The following is an 18,074-nucleotide window of genomic DNA, read 5'->3' on the forward strand; positions in this document are numbered from 1 at the left end:
TGAGCCACAACACACTGCAAATACTCAGAGGAGTAACTGAGACGTGTTCCTGACTACAGGAAGTTCAGTGAAATCACTGGAGGAAAGCGGGGATGAGTTGCACACAAGGCGGGCAGGTGTTGTTGTTGTGTTCTTGTTCGAAAGTGGGAGGGGGGACTAAAAAGCAGGATCGGACAAAAGGACAAAGAAAATTAAGCTCTCACAAAGGTGGGGGTGGGCAGGGGAGAGGAGAGGAGGACAGAGAGCTTTCAGAACAAGATGTGGACATCGCTATACTGTATGCTAAATGAACCAAACAGAGCAAAGCCTGGAGAGATTCTGCAAGTTGCAGGCAGGGCCGGTGCTAGAGTTTTTTGCGCCCTAGGCAGATCACCAGGGGGTGAGAGGGAAAGAGAGAGAGGGAGAGAGGGAGGGAGAGAGAGAGAGAGAGAGAGAAGGGAGAGAGAAAGGGGGGGAGGAAGCCTGCTCTTGTGAGAGGTGATGGCGAGAGGCAAGGGAGGGCTCCGTCTGGGCCGCTTTCCCTTCCCCCGCCCCACAGTGAGCCGGGGAGAAGGGAGACGTGGCCGCCCGCCCCTGCGAGAGGTGGCGACAGGATCAGCGCCCCGAAAGCGCTCCTTTCGGGGCACTCATCCCGCCGCTGCCTCTCGCAAGAGCAGGCTTCCTTCCCACCCACCTAGCAGGCTGGCAAGCGCCCCCTCCATTTTGGCGCCCTAGGCAACTGCCTAGTTCGCCTAAATGGACGCGCCGGCTCTGGTTGCAGGTGACCATAAGCTTTACTGCATACACTCTCACACACACAGAGTGGTTTATTTGAAACACATAGAAAAATTAAGCAGGCAAGAACAAACTGTTTTAGATAGCAGCTGAGGAGGCAATTTTCATCAGGATCACAACTTGTCAAAAAAAAAAAAACCCACACCAAAATTTTTGCATGCCTATGGTAGCAGACATGGCCAAGTCTCTTGGGGACATTTTCCGAGCCACAGTTATCTGCAGTAGCAGTTGATATCTGGCTTTTTTTTTTAACCTACCACCCTGATAGTCATACGGTTGTACCTTGGTTGTCATACAGAATCCATTCCGGAAGTCCATTTGACTTCCAATACGTTCAACAACCAAGGTGCGGCTTCTGATTGGCTGCAGGAGCTTCCTGCAGCCAATCGGAAGCCGCAGAAGCCCCGTCGGACATTCGGCTTCCAAAAAAACGTTCACAAACCAGAACACTCACTTCCGGGTTTGCGGCATTCAGGAGCCAAAATGTTCGAATCGCAAGCCAATCGAGATCCAAGGTACGACCGAACTGCTGAATATCTCGAAGGAAGTAATTAACATAAACTTTTCTTAATAACTTAGTATTACGTGAGGGTTCCGTGCCTACCTCTGATGAGAACCCACATGAACCCTGGGCAAACCCTAAAACTGTTCACATAAACCACATCTCTCTCCTCACTCCTCCAAACCCATATGTCAATGCTACTTTTGCAAAGCCCCAACTGACCCACAAACTCTTCTCATTTTAGCCTCTCATTAATTCATTGTGCATATAACCATACCACAAAACAAGTTCCCCGACTGCATAAACAAGTCTACTATGCCAATCTTATTCAACGCTATGGTCACTTGTACATTTCTAATACAGTTAAGCTTGAAAGCTAGGCATGGCTTTCCAAAAAATCCCCTACATATCACAATTTAAAGAAAAAAAAGCTGCCTGTTTTCAATGAGTTCAAGGGAGCAATGAGGGGGTCCATGGCTTAGCTTCCAGTTTAGGAAGAAAGATGCAATATTTGCTTTGCCTGTAACCTGTTAGCTAATACAGTGGGACCTTGGTTCTCAAACTGAATCCGTTCCGGAAGTCCATTCCAAAACCAAAGCGTTCCAAAACCAAGGCATGCCTTCCCATGGAAAGTAATGCAAATCAGATTAATCCGTTCCAGACTTTTAAAAACAACCCACCAAAAAACACCAATTTAACATGAATTTTACTTTCTAAGAAGATTATTGACCCATAAAATGAAAGCAATAATCAATGTACTGTACTATAAAATAAACAAGACAGTATTGTAAATGATGAAAATTAAAATTATTATTTCTTTCTTACTTGCTCGGATGATAGTCATTGTTTGGAGGGGGGACTTTCATCCATTTCCACAGTCACACAATCTATCAATCAGCTGAACTGCGTTCCACACAGTCACAAAAAAAAAAATTAACTGAAAAAGCATCAAAAACAAAAATTCAAAATAAATAGCAAAACCAAAAGCGCCAAATACAGTGGTACCTTGGTTCTCGAACTTAATCCATTCCGGAAGTCCGTTTGACTTCCAAAATGTTCGAAAACCAAGGCACGGCTTCTGATTGGTGCAGAAAACAATAGCCGACAGCCGCATCGGACATTCGGCTTCTGAAAAACGTTTGAAAACCAGAACACTTACTTCCGGGTTTTCATTGTTTGGGAACCAAGGCATTTGAGAACCAAGTTACCACTGTACTAACTTCCACTTTGCGTACAGAGGCGGCATTCAGGCAGCATTTTTCCACATTTCCTTAGTTATTCATTTTCAAGTTTTATGTGATCTTTCACACAACATAAAAGCCGCTTCTGGAAATCTAGTAGAAGTTTAGTGCTCATTTCTGGGTTAATTGTTTCCCGGGGGGGGGGCAATTTGCAACCCCGTTAACTTGGAGATTTGTGTTGTAATTTTCCTGCGGTTTTCACAATAGCGCCACGACTGCTGACATTACAAAATCTGGATCGGTCTCCCAGTATGCAATTGCTTCCCACCATCTGAGATTTAAAATGTTAGTGCAACGTGGTGGTGGTGTGTCAATCAAAAAGCCACCGTTCCGTAACACAACACAACAAGAGGCAGAAGCATTATAACCAGGAAAACTTATGCAATAAGCCCCATGTCTGAATGTAGCCAGAAACAAGCTGCAGGTCAAAGATATAGGTGCTTTTGAACTATGTTTGCATCTGTTCTGAAACATCATGGTATTTATATTGCCGGTTCGATGTTCCAATCTACAAACCAAAACGAGCCATTCAGCCCTGGCATTAACTGTAGGTACGGGAAATAGTGGGAACAGAGTAAGAACAGAACTAAACTTGCTGGGTGCAATTTTACACAGCAGAAGTACTAAAAGTTATTTCAGAAGTTAAGGGACCTGCTAACAAAACACACCTACAACAATCCCAACGAGCATAATTCATTGAGTTCTTGCTATATATATATATATATATATATATATATATATATATATATGGTCCATGTTTGTTAAAGGCCACTTTTCTCCGAAACCGCTTGCCCGATCGCGTTCAAATTTGGCCACAACGTCACATTTAGGGAAGCTTTTAATGTTTGACAGGTTATTGTATTTTAATATTTTGTTGGAAGCCTCCCAGAGTGGCTGGGGAAACCCAGCCAGATGGGCGGGGTATAAATAATAAATTATTTTTATTATTACTATGCCATGAAGTTCTCTAACCGTGCCTTCTCCCCCTGACATGTGTTTTTGCTTCTACATGAGGGACTCCTCATGCAATTTCCTCCACCGTGCAATCTGCTGGTTTTTTTAGACTGAGATTTAGAAGTAAAGAAATATTTTGCAGCTGGCATTAACAGATCCACTTATTTGAGAATAATAATAAAAAATGACATACTTCAAACCAAGCATAAATATTTTCAAAAAGTAATTTGTTTTTTACTAGTTTAGAACAAACCATCACACTGAATCACTACAAAGCACTGGGAAGCTATTAAAATGATGAAGACTCCAATACTAGTAATAGGCATTAATCAGGCAGTCTATTGAAAGGAAGGGTTGTTTTCTGGCTAAACCTCGCTAAAGCACCACAAGAAGATGAATCTTTAGTACACTAAGCATCCCTCAAAGGACGTCCTGACAGCAGAGCATAGGGGGAAGGAAGTTCAGCCTTCAGAAGCTTCTCCTCATTTTAATTACAGCAACCACTTTTCGAATCTATATCTGGAATTGAGAATTAAATATTTACATAAAGCAGATCTTGAGAGAGGGGAGAAATGAGAAAAACACAAATGGTGCACCAATTGTACAGAAATAAAGCAGCATTTCTGACATCTGAAAATGGGCTGCGAATATATTGGGGCACAAATCCCAGAGAAGTGGGTTTACTGTGGGATGATCCACCCCCGCCACCTAATGGATCCAATTGCCTTCCAGAGAGTGGTAGGGGATGTTTTATCCTATGCTGATGGCCTTTCAGCTGATTCCCTGGTGGCCCGCTGGAATGTGGAGTTAACTGGGGCTATTGACTAGGAGAAGGGGACGACAGAGGACGAGATGGTTGGACAGTGTTCTCGAAGCTACGAACATGAGTTTGACCAAACTGCGGGAGGCAGTGCAAGACAGGAGTGCCTGGCGTGCTATGGTCTATGGGGTCACGAAGAGTCGGACACGACTAAACGACTAAACAACAACAATTGACTGTCTGGCTCTGAAGCACCTTCTCCAATTGCATGGAGCCTGGACAGCCCCGTGGTTTATCGCTGATGGCGATAAAACAATGGTTGAGACAGCTAGAATACCAGTGACGGAAATCTCATTCTGAATCAGACCAGTCACGGGCTAGAGCTCAACGTCGAGCCTACCAAGTGGCAATGGCGACGGCGAAGAGGACCTTCTTCACCGCCTCTATTGCATCTGCAGAAAATAGCAGCGGGAGACTCTTTCAGGTGGTTTGCAATCTATCAGAACTACCTTCGTCACGGGGGCCTGGTGTATGTGGATGATACCCAGCTCTACCTCTCTTTCAAATCAGAACCAGCGAAGGCAGTGAAGGTCCTGTGTGAGTGCCTGGAGGCGGTTGGAGGATGGATGGCGGCTAGCAGACTGAGGTTGAATCCTGGCAATACAGAAGTACTGTTTGGGGGGACAGGGGGTGGGCAGGTGTGTGGGATTCCCTGGTCCTGAATGGGGTAACTGTGCCCCTGAAGGACCAGGTGTGCAGCCTGAGAGTCATTTTGGATTCACAGCTGTCCATGGAGGCGCAGGTCAATTCTGTGTCCAGGGCGGCTGTCTACCAGCTCCTCTGCCTGGTTCCCTGCAACCTCACCTAGCGCAATGAGGGAACCACCATAAAGCTCAAGTGACCTCTGGAAAGAGGTCAACAGTCTGGCCAGCTTGTTGTTGTTTTTTTAAATCTTTTTTAAAAAGAAAAGGAAAAAGTCCTCCATTATTTTAGTCAATCGTTGTTTACTGGCCATTTCTTTTTTTCCAAGCTGGTAGCAGGCTAAGAGTCCAATATGACCCTTTAACGGGGAGGTTGGACAGCAACTCTCCTGGTCAGGGATGATGGAAGTTGGAGTCCAACCGCAAGTGGAGGCCACCATATTGGATATGGCAACCTCCAATAAGAGAAGGAGATAAGAATCCTGGCAGACAAGATTTTGGAGTGCAAAACCCCTGCAGGTTTGACAATGACTACACACACATCCATCTGAAGGGAGAGGTCAGAACAACAAAAGGTATAGTGAATTTGAAGGCATAACATGCTGGGTTAAAAGCAGCAAGGTTCAGTGTCCCATTTATTGTGGATCAAAAACAGTCATAGTAAGTCCTGTTCCAGAGCATATTATCCAGACTGGGCGCCCATTGATGTTTTTGCTCCAAAAATAAAAGAGGCCACGTTAGACATACTTGTTTAAACATGTGAGTAATGTCACCAAGATCTGGGAGATTCTGAGCAGAGTTATCTGGAAGCCGAGTTGCAGCCTTGAGCATAGGGGTGCCCAAACTGCTCTGGAGAACCTTGCATGAAGGAGAAATATTATTAGCACATCACACGGCACAAGAGAAACTTACCCCATTCTTTGGGTAGGCTATCCATCCAAGATCCCCCATTACTGATCGAGAGTCCAATAAATTCACTGAAAAACAAAAAAATTAAAAAAGAATGTGAACTGGGGGTGTTGCAGGGGGGGGGGAGGTAAATAATCATGGTTGCCACAGGAAACAAGCGACCATTTACTCTCTTTTTTATTCTCTTCTAATGCAAAAAAGGACAACTGCTCACAGCACACACTCACAACCTCCATTAAAGCCAAGCACAGTTGGGGCTCTGAAGCACCTCTAGGGAATCTCTAGTCTAGCAGATACCTTTACCCAAAAGCCAAGCATCCTGCTCTTAGCATTGTGGACCATATTTTCCTGAGCACGACCCAGCAGGGAAAGGGGAGAGAGAGGATTCTATACTGCAAGGACAGTAAGCTCAAACCTTGCATACATTTAACTTGTGTGCATTCAGCTTTACGCACTTGGCATAAAAATCAATTAAAAAGGGATGGAAAGGGGACAGGCAGCTGGGGGGGAAAGACTGGCAATCCCACCCGCCATTGCACCCAATGTGTTTTGACTATACAGTGGTACCTTGGTTCTCAAACTTAATCCGTTCCATATGTCCGTTCCAAAAACAAAGCGTTCCAAAACCAAGGAGTGCTTTCCCATAGAAAGTAATGAAAAATGGATTCCAGACTTTTAAAAAACAACCCCTAAAACAGCAATCTAACATGAATTTTACTATCTAACGAGACCATTGATCCATAAAATGAAAGCATTAAACAATGTATAGTACAGTGGAACCTCGGTTTATGAACACCTCGGTTTATGAATTTTCAGTTTATGAACACCGCAGACCCATCTGGAACGGATTAATTCACTTTCCATTACTTTTAATGGGAAAGTTCGCTTCAGTTTATGAACGCTTCAGTTTATGAAACAATTACACCCATGTTTCAGTTTATGAACGCTTCAGTTTAAGTACTTCGTGGACCCGTCTGGAACGGATTAATCCACTTTCCATTACTTTCAATGGAAAAGTTCGCTTCAGTTTATGAACGGTTACTCCGCGGACCGTCTGGAACGGATTAATCCACTTTCCATTACTTTCAATGGGAAAGTTCGCTTCAGTTTATGAACGCTTCAGTTTATGAGCAGACTTCCGGAACCAATTGTGTTCATAAACCGAGGTACCACTGTACTGCAGTCACACAAACAATCAATCATAAACTGAAGCGAACTTTCCCATTGAAAGTAATGGAAAGTGAATTAATCCGTTCCAGATGGGTCCACGGCGTTCGTAAGCCGAAAATTCGTAAACCGGGGTGTTCATAAACCGAGGTTCCACTGTATGCTGCTTGCACTGTACAGTTTACACCCTACAGTCAATTCACATGTGGAAAGGTTAGGGCCATAGCTCAGTGGCAGAGCATTTAAGGACCTTAATGTTGGAGCTAGAGCAAATTGGCTGCAACATTATTACAGCTGACAAGATTGATACATCCCTAAAAAGGCACTGTAGGAGTCTTGTGCTCCCTTCCCTGTGGGATAAGAGCCTCTCCAGGAGAGGGAGAGAAGAACAGGATCTTTACAGGATCAGAACAACAACAAAAAAGTAGGTCACGGAACTAAGCGGAAGACAACTCTAGAAAGCAGGTGCAAAAGGAGTGAGAAACGGAAACAGCAAGGCCTGTGGAGTGAAAGCGAGACCAGGTAGCAACAGAGTCAGGAGCGGAGCTGCAGGAAGCTGATGTTTTGTTGCCAAGGTTGCCAGGCTCAGACCCCAGGAGAGGGCAGAGTCTGGGAACTGGAATGGAGCCTGGTGAGGTGGAGGCAGAGCCCAGTACTTCTCAGCAGGGTCAGAAGATGTCACCTAGCACGTCCAAGACAGCAAAGCCGGACTCTCCAGCTGGCTGAAAAGGTCAAGCTTAATGAAACCTAGTGGGAGCAAACAGCAAAAGCTCTCAAGTCTAGCAGAAGACAGAGCCCTGCCTTTGTTCTTCAGTCCCCTTCCCTAGAGTTTACACTTTTCCCTGGAAAGGAAGCTGGCCAACCACAATCTAACATATAAACAAATCTTTGGATCGGACCCTAAAATCTGGTAGCAGTTCCAGGTTTTTTTTTTGCAGAAACAAAAGTCTGCCATACAGAAGTAGATATGGCATTTGACAAGAAAAACTGGTGACCAGTCCCAGGGGAGACAAAGCCCTAGTAAAATAGAGGCAGCCACTGTGATGTGAGTTGCAGTGGAGATCTGGAGAACATCACCATCTTTGTCCAACAGCCATGTTGGCTGGGGCTGATGGCGGCTGGAGTTCAACAACATCTGCAGGGCACAAAGTTGGCTACCTTGTTGTGTACCTTCACATAATTTGAGCCCCAGGTAGCCTTTGGCTTCTAACAGTGAATCCGTGACTTTGGGAATGGTGTTCCAGAACTGCTATGGGGAAGGCCAAAGGAAACAGTCTTACTCCTGAGACGAATCTGTTGACAAACTGATCTCAGGCTTCGTCTGTTGCACTGTACAATCCAAGAGAGAGCAGAGATTTATAAGAGCACTTTGGGCGGCAGGTAGGGAACACCCATCATGTATTTTAGGATTTCAGGAGCCTGTGAAGCAGCAATCCTCAACAGACTGCACCTTCCGCTCTAGGTAGAATTGCACTCCGTTTTGTCTGCCTGAGCTGACATCCACAGCTTCTGCCCTGCCAAGCTCTACAGCCAATTAACAGACAGTTTTGCATTAAATAGTAATAAACTATTCCCAAGCTTACGACATTTTTCTTGCATTACCTAAAATCCGTAGTCCAAACAGAGAGGGCATAATTAAAAAATGAATCTGCACACACTAAAGCAAGCTGAGGAAAATTATAGCAGCTTCCATTTTGGGCTTATAGTTAACAGTCTGTTGAGCCTTAAAAAAACACACACACACACACACATCCCTGCTAAACTAACACAAAGCCTAATTTTGTAAGAGGGTGAAGGCGTTATTTGGATGGCAACAAATTCATTTCCAATTCATCTAAGAGGCTTTTGTTTTTCATAATTTCCTATTAATTTTTGCAGATATTGTTTGAAACTACACCAACCCCATCTTTACTTTACTGATAATTCTGTTACTAAAGTTACATAAGAACTGCTTTAATCCAAGGCAGGCTATTGTTCCATCTCAGCTCAGTGATGTCTACTGTGATTGACAACGGTTCTTCTCCAGGGTTAGACAGCTGCCTATATCGTTCGTTCCTGTAGATGCCTAGGCCGGAAGCTGAGAACTGCCACATGCGAAGCATATGCTCTATCAACAAGCTATGGCCCTTCTTCGCACTAAAAAACCAAATCAGATCCAGTTATTGTGGAGTTATGAAGCATGCCCAATCTGGACCCTTCTGCTGTAAACAAAGTGAAATTGCCCGTGGTGTAATCAGAATTAGAAACCGTTCTTCTCAGGGAGACTTCCCACTAAGAGGCAATCTGCAAGCAAGTCACTATACTACACTACTCTAAGAAATTCAGTAGGTTCATTTGAGGTTCTGTTTAAAAATAAAATAAAATTCAGCAAATGGCAATGAGACAACTATGCCGCATGTTGTTCAGGTCGGCCCATTTCTCCATCTGGCACCAGGGCAGCAAGAAGCCAATATCTTTATCAGGAAGCACCTAAAACATCACGCTAACATCACATGAGGGCACAAATACACTCCCCAGACCTTTGTAAGTCAGTGAGCATCTTTTGGGGGGAAATGAGCCATGCCCTCTTCTGAATTAAGCTGCTTCTCACATAGCTGAATAATCTTCCATACAGAGCCGGCCCTTTCGTGATGCAATTGCCGCAGAAGTGTGGGAGGAAAGAGAAAATTAGCACCCCTGGGCTCCCGGGTTCTTCTCAGGGCCGTCTTAAGCATACCTGGCGCCATGGTGCGACGGATCCCTCCGGCGCCCCGCCCCCACCCCGTTTCCCAACGCAGCGCCCCCCTGGCGGCCCTGCGCCACCCAGCCTGGCCATAGGGTCGGCCCTGTTTCTTCTCATTCAAAAAAGGGTAAAGGACCCCTGGACAGTTAAGTCCAATCAATGGTGACTATGAGGTACGGCACTCATTTTGCTTTCAGGCCAAGGGAGCCGGCGTTGTTCCACAGACAGCTTTCTGGGTCATGTGGCCAGCAGGACTAAACCGCTTGTGGTGCAACAGGGCACTGTGATGAGTGCCAGTGCACACGGAAATGCCGTTTACCTTCCTGCCGGAGTGGTACCTATTTATCTACTGGCACTGGCATGCTTTCGAACTGCTAGGTTGGCAGAAGCTGGGACCGAGCAATGGGAGCTCACTCCATCGCAAGGATCCGAACAGCCGACCTTCTGATCGACAAGGCCAAGAGGCTCAGTGGTTTAGACCACAGCGCCACTCGCGTCCCTACTTCTCGTAAGCTGCTGCCCGCCCACCAGGTGAGACTCCTAACCAGTGTGGGACTCTTTAGAGCAATCCCCCCCCCCAAAAAAAATATTGAGTCCTTCCTGAGAGGAAGACATTGTGGCTGAAGTGGACCAGGAAAGTGCCTTCACGGATAGAATTTCCTTTTAAAAAATATTTTGAAGTCTATAGTTAGATATTTATAGTTAGAGATTTATTTATTTTTAAAGACACTGTGTGACGTGCCATACACCAGGCATAGGCAAATTCCGCCTTCCAGATGTTTTGAGACTACAATTCCCATCATCCCTGACCACTGGTCCTGTTAGCTAGGGATGATGGGAGTTGTAGTCCCAAAACACCTGGAGGGCCAAGTTTGCCTATGCCTGCCATACACTCTCCTGCCTAGAAAGCCTTGCTCTGAAGAGTTAGAGAGCAGAATGTACAGCAAAACAATTTTAAAATAAGAGGAGAGGAGGAGGTGTGGGGAAGGTGGTGACAGCTTATATACATAAATTCCCCTTTTACTTATCTTTGGCCCTCAAGAGATTGCTGGACTATGACTCCCTGGCAGTTCTGGCTGGTGGTGATGGGAGTTGGGGTTAAACAAGAACCAAAGGGCAATGGATACGCAATCACTGCACTAAGCAAAGAGGGCCAAGGGCCAAACTCAGCATTACAGGGTTGGGCATTTTCACCACCCTTAACAGCTGGAAAGGAAAGGCCCATTCACACTGGTTTATTGCTTCCAATTGCTACCCTTCAAGGCTGCTTGTTTGTTGTTTACTTAAAGAAAGTCCTCCACACAGTAGAGGGAGCTATAGGCAGCGGTGAAGCTCCATGCTCTGGCACCAGGGGCGGAGAGCATGCAGGGGCGTGGCTGGCGCATGCATACCTGCCAAGTTGCTGTCGGAGAAATAAGGGACCGGGCCGGAAGTAGCAGAACGGAAGTAGCGCTGCCGCCATTTTGGAACTGGGCGGAGCATGCTCAGAAGTGACTTTTGATGCTGCTTTGCCCAGTTCCAAAATGGCCGCCACGCCAGAAGTCACACTGCAGCCATTTTGGAACTGGGCAAAGCAGCATCAAAAGTCGCTTCTGAGCATGCTCCGCCCAGTTCCAAAATGGCCACCGCACCAGAATAAACCGGGGAAAAACAAAAAAAGCTGGAAAAATGGGGATATCCCGGGGAATACGGGAGACTTGGCAGCTATGGGCGCGTGTCCTGGGGGCGTGGTGTGCGTCCCAGTGGTGGTGTGGTGCACCACCTGTGTGTCCTGGGGGCATGGCGGTGCAGGGGGTGTCTAGGGGGGCGGCCGTGATGGTACTCCCCTCCCCAATGGTGCTGGGGGCGGTGCACTCCCCCCACCCCCATTCCTCCACCAGTGGCTATAGGGTCTCCCTCTCTGCCACTCTTCCAATGCTGACTCTAAGGGTGTGTTTCCATTTTTAAAATGGATCATGGGAAAGAAACTTTCATTTCTAGATGTGGCCCTTAAGAGATCTGCAGCACAAAGTGGCTAATATGTCTATTGCAGGAACCCAGAAGTGAGCAAGAACCACCAGAAGTTCTTCACGCTCAATGAGATAATTGAGAGGGCATTTCACAAGCATATGGGTGTATTTGAGCATATTCCTATAAAGACAGCATTATTATTATTTTTAAGAACAAAGGAAGGCTTGGGCAAAAAGACAACATAGTTAGAGGAAATCTCTCTGCTACAGTTACAATAATTAAGTCATTCAGGAAAGTGCATACAGTACGTTTTGCAAATTGCAATGGGTGCACGATGAGTATTGATCTACATTGTTGTATAACTAATTAAAACCTGTCCTGGAGAAGCAAGTAATGAATATAATTAGATGGAATGTTTGATAGCACAAAGTTATTTTGCATACATTAATTAAAACCTAAAAAACACCCACTAGGTTCAGTTTTGCAACATAGCTAAATGGCGTATGTTTGCAGAAAATTAGTGAACGAAACAGACAGAGCACCAAATTCATAACAAGGAAGGCTTGATTCTCTCACATTTAGCAAAAATGGACCAGTCCTCAAGATAGCATGCTAGCAATAACGGACGACTCTGGTACAACCACCTCCAAATCTGGTTTATGCAATGTGCTGATTTGCTGAGTATGAAGGAAAAGGGGTCATGAACAGGTACCTTGGAACAATCATTCTGCAACAAACAATATGAAGAGATCATTGAATATTTTTAATAAAAATAATAATAAAAGAGCATAAAACTGACTCCTGATGACTGTTGGAGCATGGGAAAAGGCTGAAAGGCAGCTTGAAAGGCAGCCTCTCATGGGAGAGCATTCCACATAGAAGAAGGAGAAAGGTTGTCTTCTGCTGCTCCAGAGAAGCAGACACGGAGCAATGGATTCAAACTACAAGAAAGAAGATTCCACCTAAACATCAGGAAGAACTTCCTGACAGTAAGAGCTGTTCGACAGTGGAATTTTCTGCCAAGGAGTGTGGTAGAGTCTCCTTCTTTGGAGGTCTTTAAGCAGAGGCTTGACAGCCATCTGTCAGGAATACTTTGATGGTGTTTCCTGCTGGATGGCCCTTGTGGTCTCTTCCAACTCTATGATTCTATGAACATCTGGAGGGCCGAGTTTGAGGAAGCCTGGAGTATAGTCTTTGTGGTGTCATCCACATGTTATTCAGCTCTCATCCGCCCCCACCCGCACGGCCAATGGTCAGGGATGCTGAGAGTTGCAGCAACATCTGCAAGGAATAATTTTGGCTGCCCCTGCAGTGAAGTGTTCAGGCAGCAAGTACCTGCTCTGGCTAGAAGCCCAAGTTGAGGGTGACAACAAAGCTCCAATGCTGTCCCAGAAGACCATCTTGCCCAGACCTCTCGGCTCTACCCTTCATCATTAGAAGTCAAAACTTTTCTCCCCTCGTAAACCCTTATTGATTTCATTGCTCCATAGCAATTACTTGTTTCCCTGCCGTTCTCCCTGTTGTGTTAAGTAATTCTGCAAAGCTGTAAATCCAAACTACTCCTGAAACCAAGAGACAGACTCAGTGATCTAGGAAATCAAAACGCAAAAGACAGGTGAAACCCCCACAAGAAATCAAAATGCCACTGTACGAAGCAAATACTTGATTAATTATTTGCATGAAAGAAAAGGAGATTTTATATCAGGGTGAATCTATATGGTGCTACAGTAAGCCAGCTATGGAAGGAAATTGGTTATAAAGAGACTTTATGCTCAACACACCATCAGAAGAAGAAAATGTGTGCAGTGGAATGAGCTCCCAAAATGAAACGAGACACAATTCTCTCTTTGAGGCAAAATACATACTCCTTCCTTAACAAGCAGCAGTAGCAGGATGTTAAAGATGCTGCTCTCTGTTTGAAAAAGTGAAAATCCTCCCAGGTCTGGGGCAAAGTCTATTTCTGCACCAAGCTGTAACCTCACTTGATACTGGTTCGGTTCCATGATGCTCAGCCAAGCTAGACATGCAGGGGAGCCTTCAAAGTCTGCACCTCTCCAGAGGTGAACTGGGACCTCCCAACTAGAGCCTGGTCCACAAAAGATGGGTGCAGGTGAGAGCCTAGATCAGTGATGGGCAACCTTTTGAGCTTGGTGTGTCAAAATTCGCCAAAAAACCGAGCATAACTCGGGTGGTGTGTCACTTTGAGAAAAAAAACCATAATTTTGCGATTTTTATAGTTTAAATAACAAAAATGTATAATTGTAATATATAACTGTATTTAATAAACCAAAAACTAATTATTTAACCAAACCAAACCAAAAAACCCTTATTTATCACAAAGTGCCCAGAGTTGTTGAGCTTTTTGGGGGAGCTGCTGACCAAAGTTTTGGAGGTTTTTTTGGGGGGGTGCAAAAGTTGCTTTGCTTTTGGGGGGGGAATACCCCAAAGCTGCTGCGCTTTTTTGGGGGGGAAAGGGAACAGAAATAAATGACAAATAATATCTTCACTGGAACTAACACGCAGCACCGACTTAGTCTGCCAAAGCACTAAAAAAACAAAAACAGCACAGAACAGGTTAAAAAATCAACCTCTGGCTAGCAGCAGCAGCAGCAACAACAACAGCAACAACAACAACAACAACAACAACAACAACAACAACAACAACAACAACAAAGGATCCGGGTTTTAACAGTGGAGACAAGCTGTAGCGGAGACAAGCTGTAGGAGGAGCGGGAGAACAAATGGGGGGGGGGAATAACAACAACAGCGTGAATGGGCCGATAGGACGCGTGTCAGCAGTGAGGGCTCTGTGTGTCACGTCTGACATGCGTGTCATAGGTTCGCCATCACTGGCCTAGATTCATGTCTGGTTTGGTGTCATGGACTGGCTGGGTGCAGAGGAGTGAAGGGAGGTATACCAGCTAGGGAACCCCCAAGGGAAAAGGCTCAGGGCCAGGGGATTGGTGGTGAGATGACGATGAGTGGTCAGAGGAAGAAGAGGGAGCAAACTGGGAGGAGAAGAGGTCAAAAGAGGCAACAGGGTTGAGTGAGCAGGGAGAGTCTGTGACAGACAGAAGTCCAGAGGCAGAGGCAGAAGCGGAGGCTGGAGTGGAGAGAGGCCAAGAGGCAGGCTGAAGAAGAAGCCAGGGGGTCTCCCCTTCCTTCTGCTACAAGTTCCTCTCCCCTGGTCCCCCGGAATCTGAAGCGGTATGGAGACAGTGGAGCAAAGATGGTGTGGAGCATCAGATTGCTTGGGAAGGCACCATGGGGAGAAGGAGACTTAGAGAGCTGTGGGAAAGCGAGGACCTTCAAATCCCCACAGCTGCCTCATTGGGGCAAGATCTTCCAGGAAGAGTTGCTATGCTCTCCAGGCCTGGCCTCCTGGGCTGTTAACTTCACTGAAGCCATGTGAGTTATTGCTGACCTGCTCCAAGTACCCACCCCTGTCACTAGAGAGGCGCAAAGACTCGAAGGGCCTCATGTGTGCCTGACATCACCAGATACATGCCAGGGTCTAGAGCAGAACTGAAGGCTTGGGCTATGGACTGCCTACATTTTGAAAAGGAGGCCAAAATTTTCACCTCTTTAAGCACACACACGTGCACACAAACAATTGCTAAATTGGGAAAAATTGGACAGAGGACAAAAGGCTTCCTGAAAAGAAGGCTTGCATTTTGGCACGGCCCTATAGCTTCTGTTTTAAAGAGCCACTATCCCTTTAAGACCAGGTGAGGGAGAGCAGGCACTTATGATATGATGCTACCTGTTTATGCATGTAGGAGGCCACCAGAACAAATGCTCAAGCACATAGAACAGGAAGAGTTTTCCTGCGGTGGCAACAGACAGCAAGCTGCATTGTGCCTTTTTGCAACTTTGACCCTGCCTTACTAATCAATACCTAATTGGGTAAGGAGGGCGGCGGAGAGAGAAAAGAATTCCTCTGCATTTTGTAATGGATGCAATTCTACTAGAAAAGCATTTTACAAGAAGTTCGGGTAATCCAATACCCCGATATGCATTTTTTTAAGAATGCAATTAACAAAATATGTCATGCATATTATTAAACTAGATAAGGTGGGAGAGCAGAAAGTGACACAGAAAAAGCTCAATACAGGCATCAAAACTGCCTGAATTCTTCTGTTGCTTCAGTTAAATAAATTTGAGCTATCCCAACCCTTTCAGCGAGACCTTCAAACAAGTGTAACAAGTGAGGTCCTGCAAAAAAAAATATGCAGTGATGAGAATCCCCTGTTTCAACATAAATATTCCTCTTCAGAGCTCCAGCAAACAAGGAACAGCTTTTTAGGGTACAAAATCTGAACTGTATTTGTGCACGTGTTTTGCTTTGTTTTCCAGTCTTGAATAAAGCAATTCTTTTAACTCTGTCTGGTACCCATGGTAATAACCCATGGTAACGCAGATGATGTAACTAAAATCATCATCATCATCACCACCACCCACTATTGCTTTAATTACTTTTATTTCCATTTAATGTCATTAACACCTGCATCTTAAAATAAAACGGAAGAGAACGGATCAAAGTAAGGTTGATATTTTGATTTGCATTTTTACGAAACTTCTGGAGGTTCCCTGGGTTCATGAACATCCTAAAGGTAAAGGTAAAGGGGACCCCTGACCATTAGGTCCAGTCGTGACCGACTCTGGGGTTGTGCGCTCATCTCGCATTATTGGCCGGGGGAGCCGGCGTACAGCTTCCAGGTCATGTAGCCAGCATGACAAAGTCGCTTCTGGCGAACCAGAGCAGCACACGGAAATGCCGTTTACCTTCCCGCCAGAGCAGTACCTATTTATCTACTTGCATTTCGACATGCTTTCGAACTGCTAGGTTGGCAGGAGCTGGGACCGAGCAACGGGAGCTCATCCCGTCCCAGGGATTCGAACCGCCAACCTTCTGATCAGCAAGCCCTAGGCTCAGTGGTTTAACCACAGCGCCACCTGGGTCCCATGAACATCCTAGTATCCACTAAACTAAAGAATCAACAAAATTCTAGATTTCACAGGAAAGAATGAAAGTACATTAACAACTTAGACCAGATGAACCTTCACGTTCCCTTCCATCCCTACAATTCTATTATTCTAGGAACTTCTGATAAGGTTCGGAAATCCGAGAAGGGCTATGCATAGTTTGAGTGAGATGAGAACTCAGTGCCTCAGCCATTTCTCCATCCTTCTCTCGGGGCTCAAGCTATAGAATTAGCACCCTGGTCCAGCAACGGAGGAAGCCTCTCGGGCGCCTGGGGTGGTGCGCTCAGGAGTGGGCTGCCCATGGGGGCAGGGCGAGGGTGGGGCGAGCCGCCCATAGGGGTGCAATGCACCACGGGGCCTCCGGAGTCTGCCTGCCTCCTCCCACTCAGCCGCCCTACCCATGGAGAGACACATGGCTCGGGAGCACCGCAGGCCCCACAGTGAGTGCCGCCCGGCATTTGTCACACACCCCCTCAGTTGTGACACCCGGGGTGACCCGCACCCACTGCACTCCCTTCCTCCACCCCTGCCCTGGTCAACTAGACTAACCTTCAAGCCTAGCCTTCTTTTCTCTGTACAAAACCCATCATTCCTAGAAAAACTCCTGCTACTATAAACTTAGCTTCCAAGTCCCGGACTGCAGAATCCGGGACCGGCAGCCGTGTGACACTGGAAGTTGCGTCGACATAACTTCCTGTGTCACTTTGCCCTTCTATGGGCACCAAAAATGGCTGCCGCCGACACCAGAAGTCGCGTCTATGCACATCCGGACATGTGTAGATGCGACTTTTGAAGCCGGCAGCGGCCATTTTTGGTGCCCATAGAAGGGCAAATCGGAAAGAAAAAAAATGGCCGCTGGCAGGAGAAAATAACGGAGAAAAACGGGAGACGAAGTGATACGGGGGACCGCCGGGAAAAGGTAAGTAAAAACGGGGGTTTCCCGGGGAAAACGGGGTACATGGCAGCTATGACTATAAAACCCTGAAAACAAACAATGCAAGCCAAAATATACCAGTTCACTTAACTCAGAAGTTTTATTTCAGAAGTGCAAAGAAGGCTTTCACTTAAGTCAATTTGTACCCTGGGTGAAGTGAGCTGTTCTTGCATTTGTGGAGGCAACAGCTCAGCTCTCTCTCTCTCTTAAAAATTAGCACATGCCGTTTGTAACCAAGGTGCTCTCTTGCCTGGAACAGATTAGGGCCTTCGTGCAAAGCAAAATGAAGCTTTACAGAAGCCCTTTCCCCCAAGAGACGATGCCTTGGTATAAGTCACAATTACAGCACATGGAAAATGCAGAAAGTTCCATCCATGCAATGGAAACAATTGTTCACTTTCCTAAAGCTCACCGTTTCCTTCCTCTTTCTCTTGAGGAATCGTGTCACCTGGGGAAACAAAGGCGTGCACTTCT

General features: G+C 45.9%; 1 protein-coding gene across 2 annotated transcripts in view; it reads right to left on the reverse strand.

Annotated features, from left to right (window-relative positions):
• The window catches only part of EPHA5 (EPH receptor A5), a 216,686-nt gene that overhangs the window by 187,130 nt on the left and 11,482 nt on the right, over positions 1-18,074 (reverse strand). For both annotated transcript variants that reach the window (XM_060282232.1, XM_035135822.2), the window contains exon 2: positions 5,845-5,909. In XM_060282232.1, coding sequence (XP_060138215.1) covers positions 5,845-5,909 — 65 coding nt within the window. The remainder of the gene's footprint in view (positions 1-5,844; positions 5,910-18,074) is intronic.

Source organism: Zootoca vivipara, chromosome 13 (genome assembly GCF_963506605.1).
Source record: "Zootoca vivipara chromosome 13, rZooViv1.1, whole genome shotgun sequence".
Classification (NCBI taxonomy): domain Eukaryota; kingdom Metazoa; phylum Chordata; class Lepidosauria; order Squamata; family Lacertidae; genus Zootoca; species Zootoca vivipara.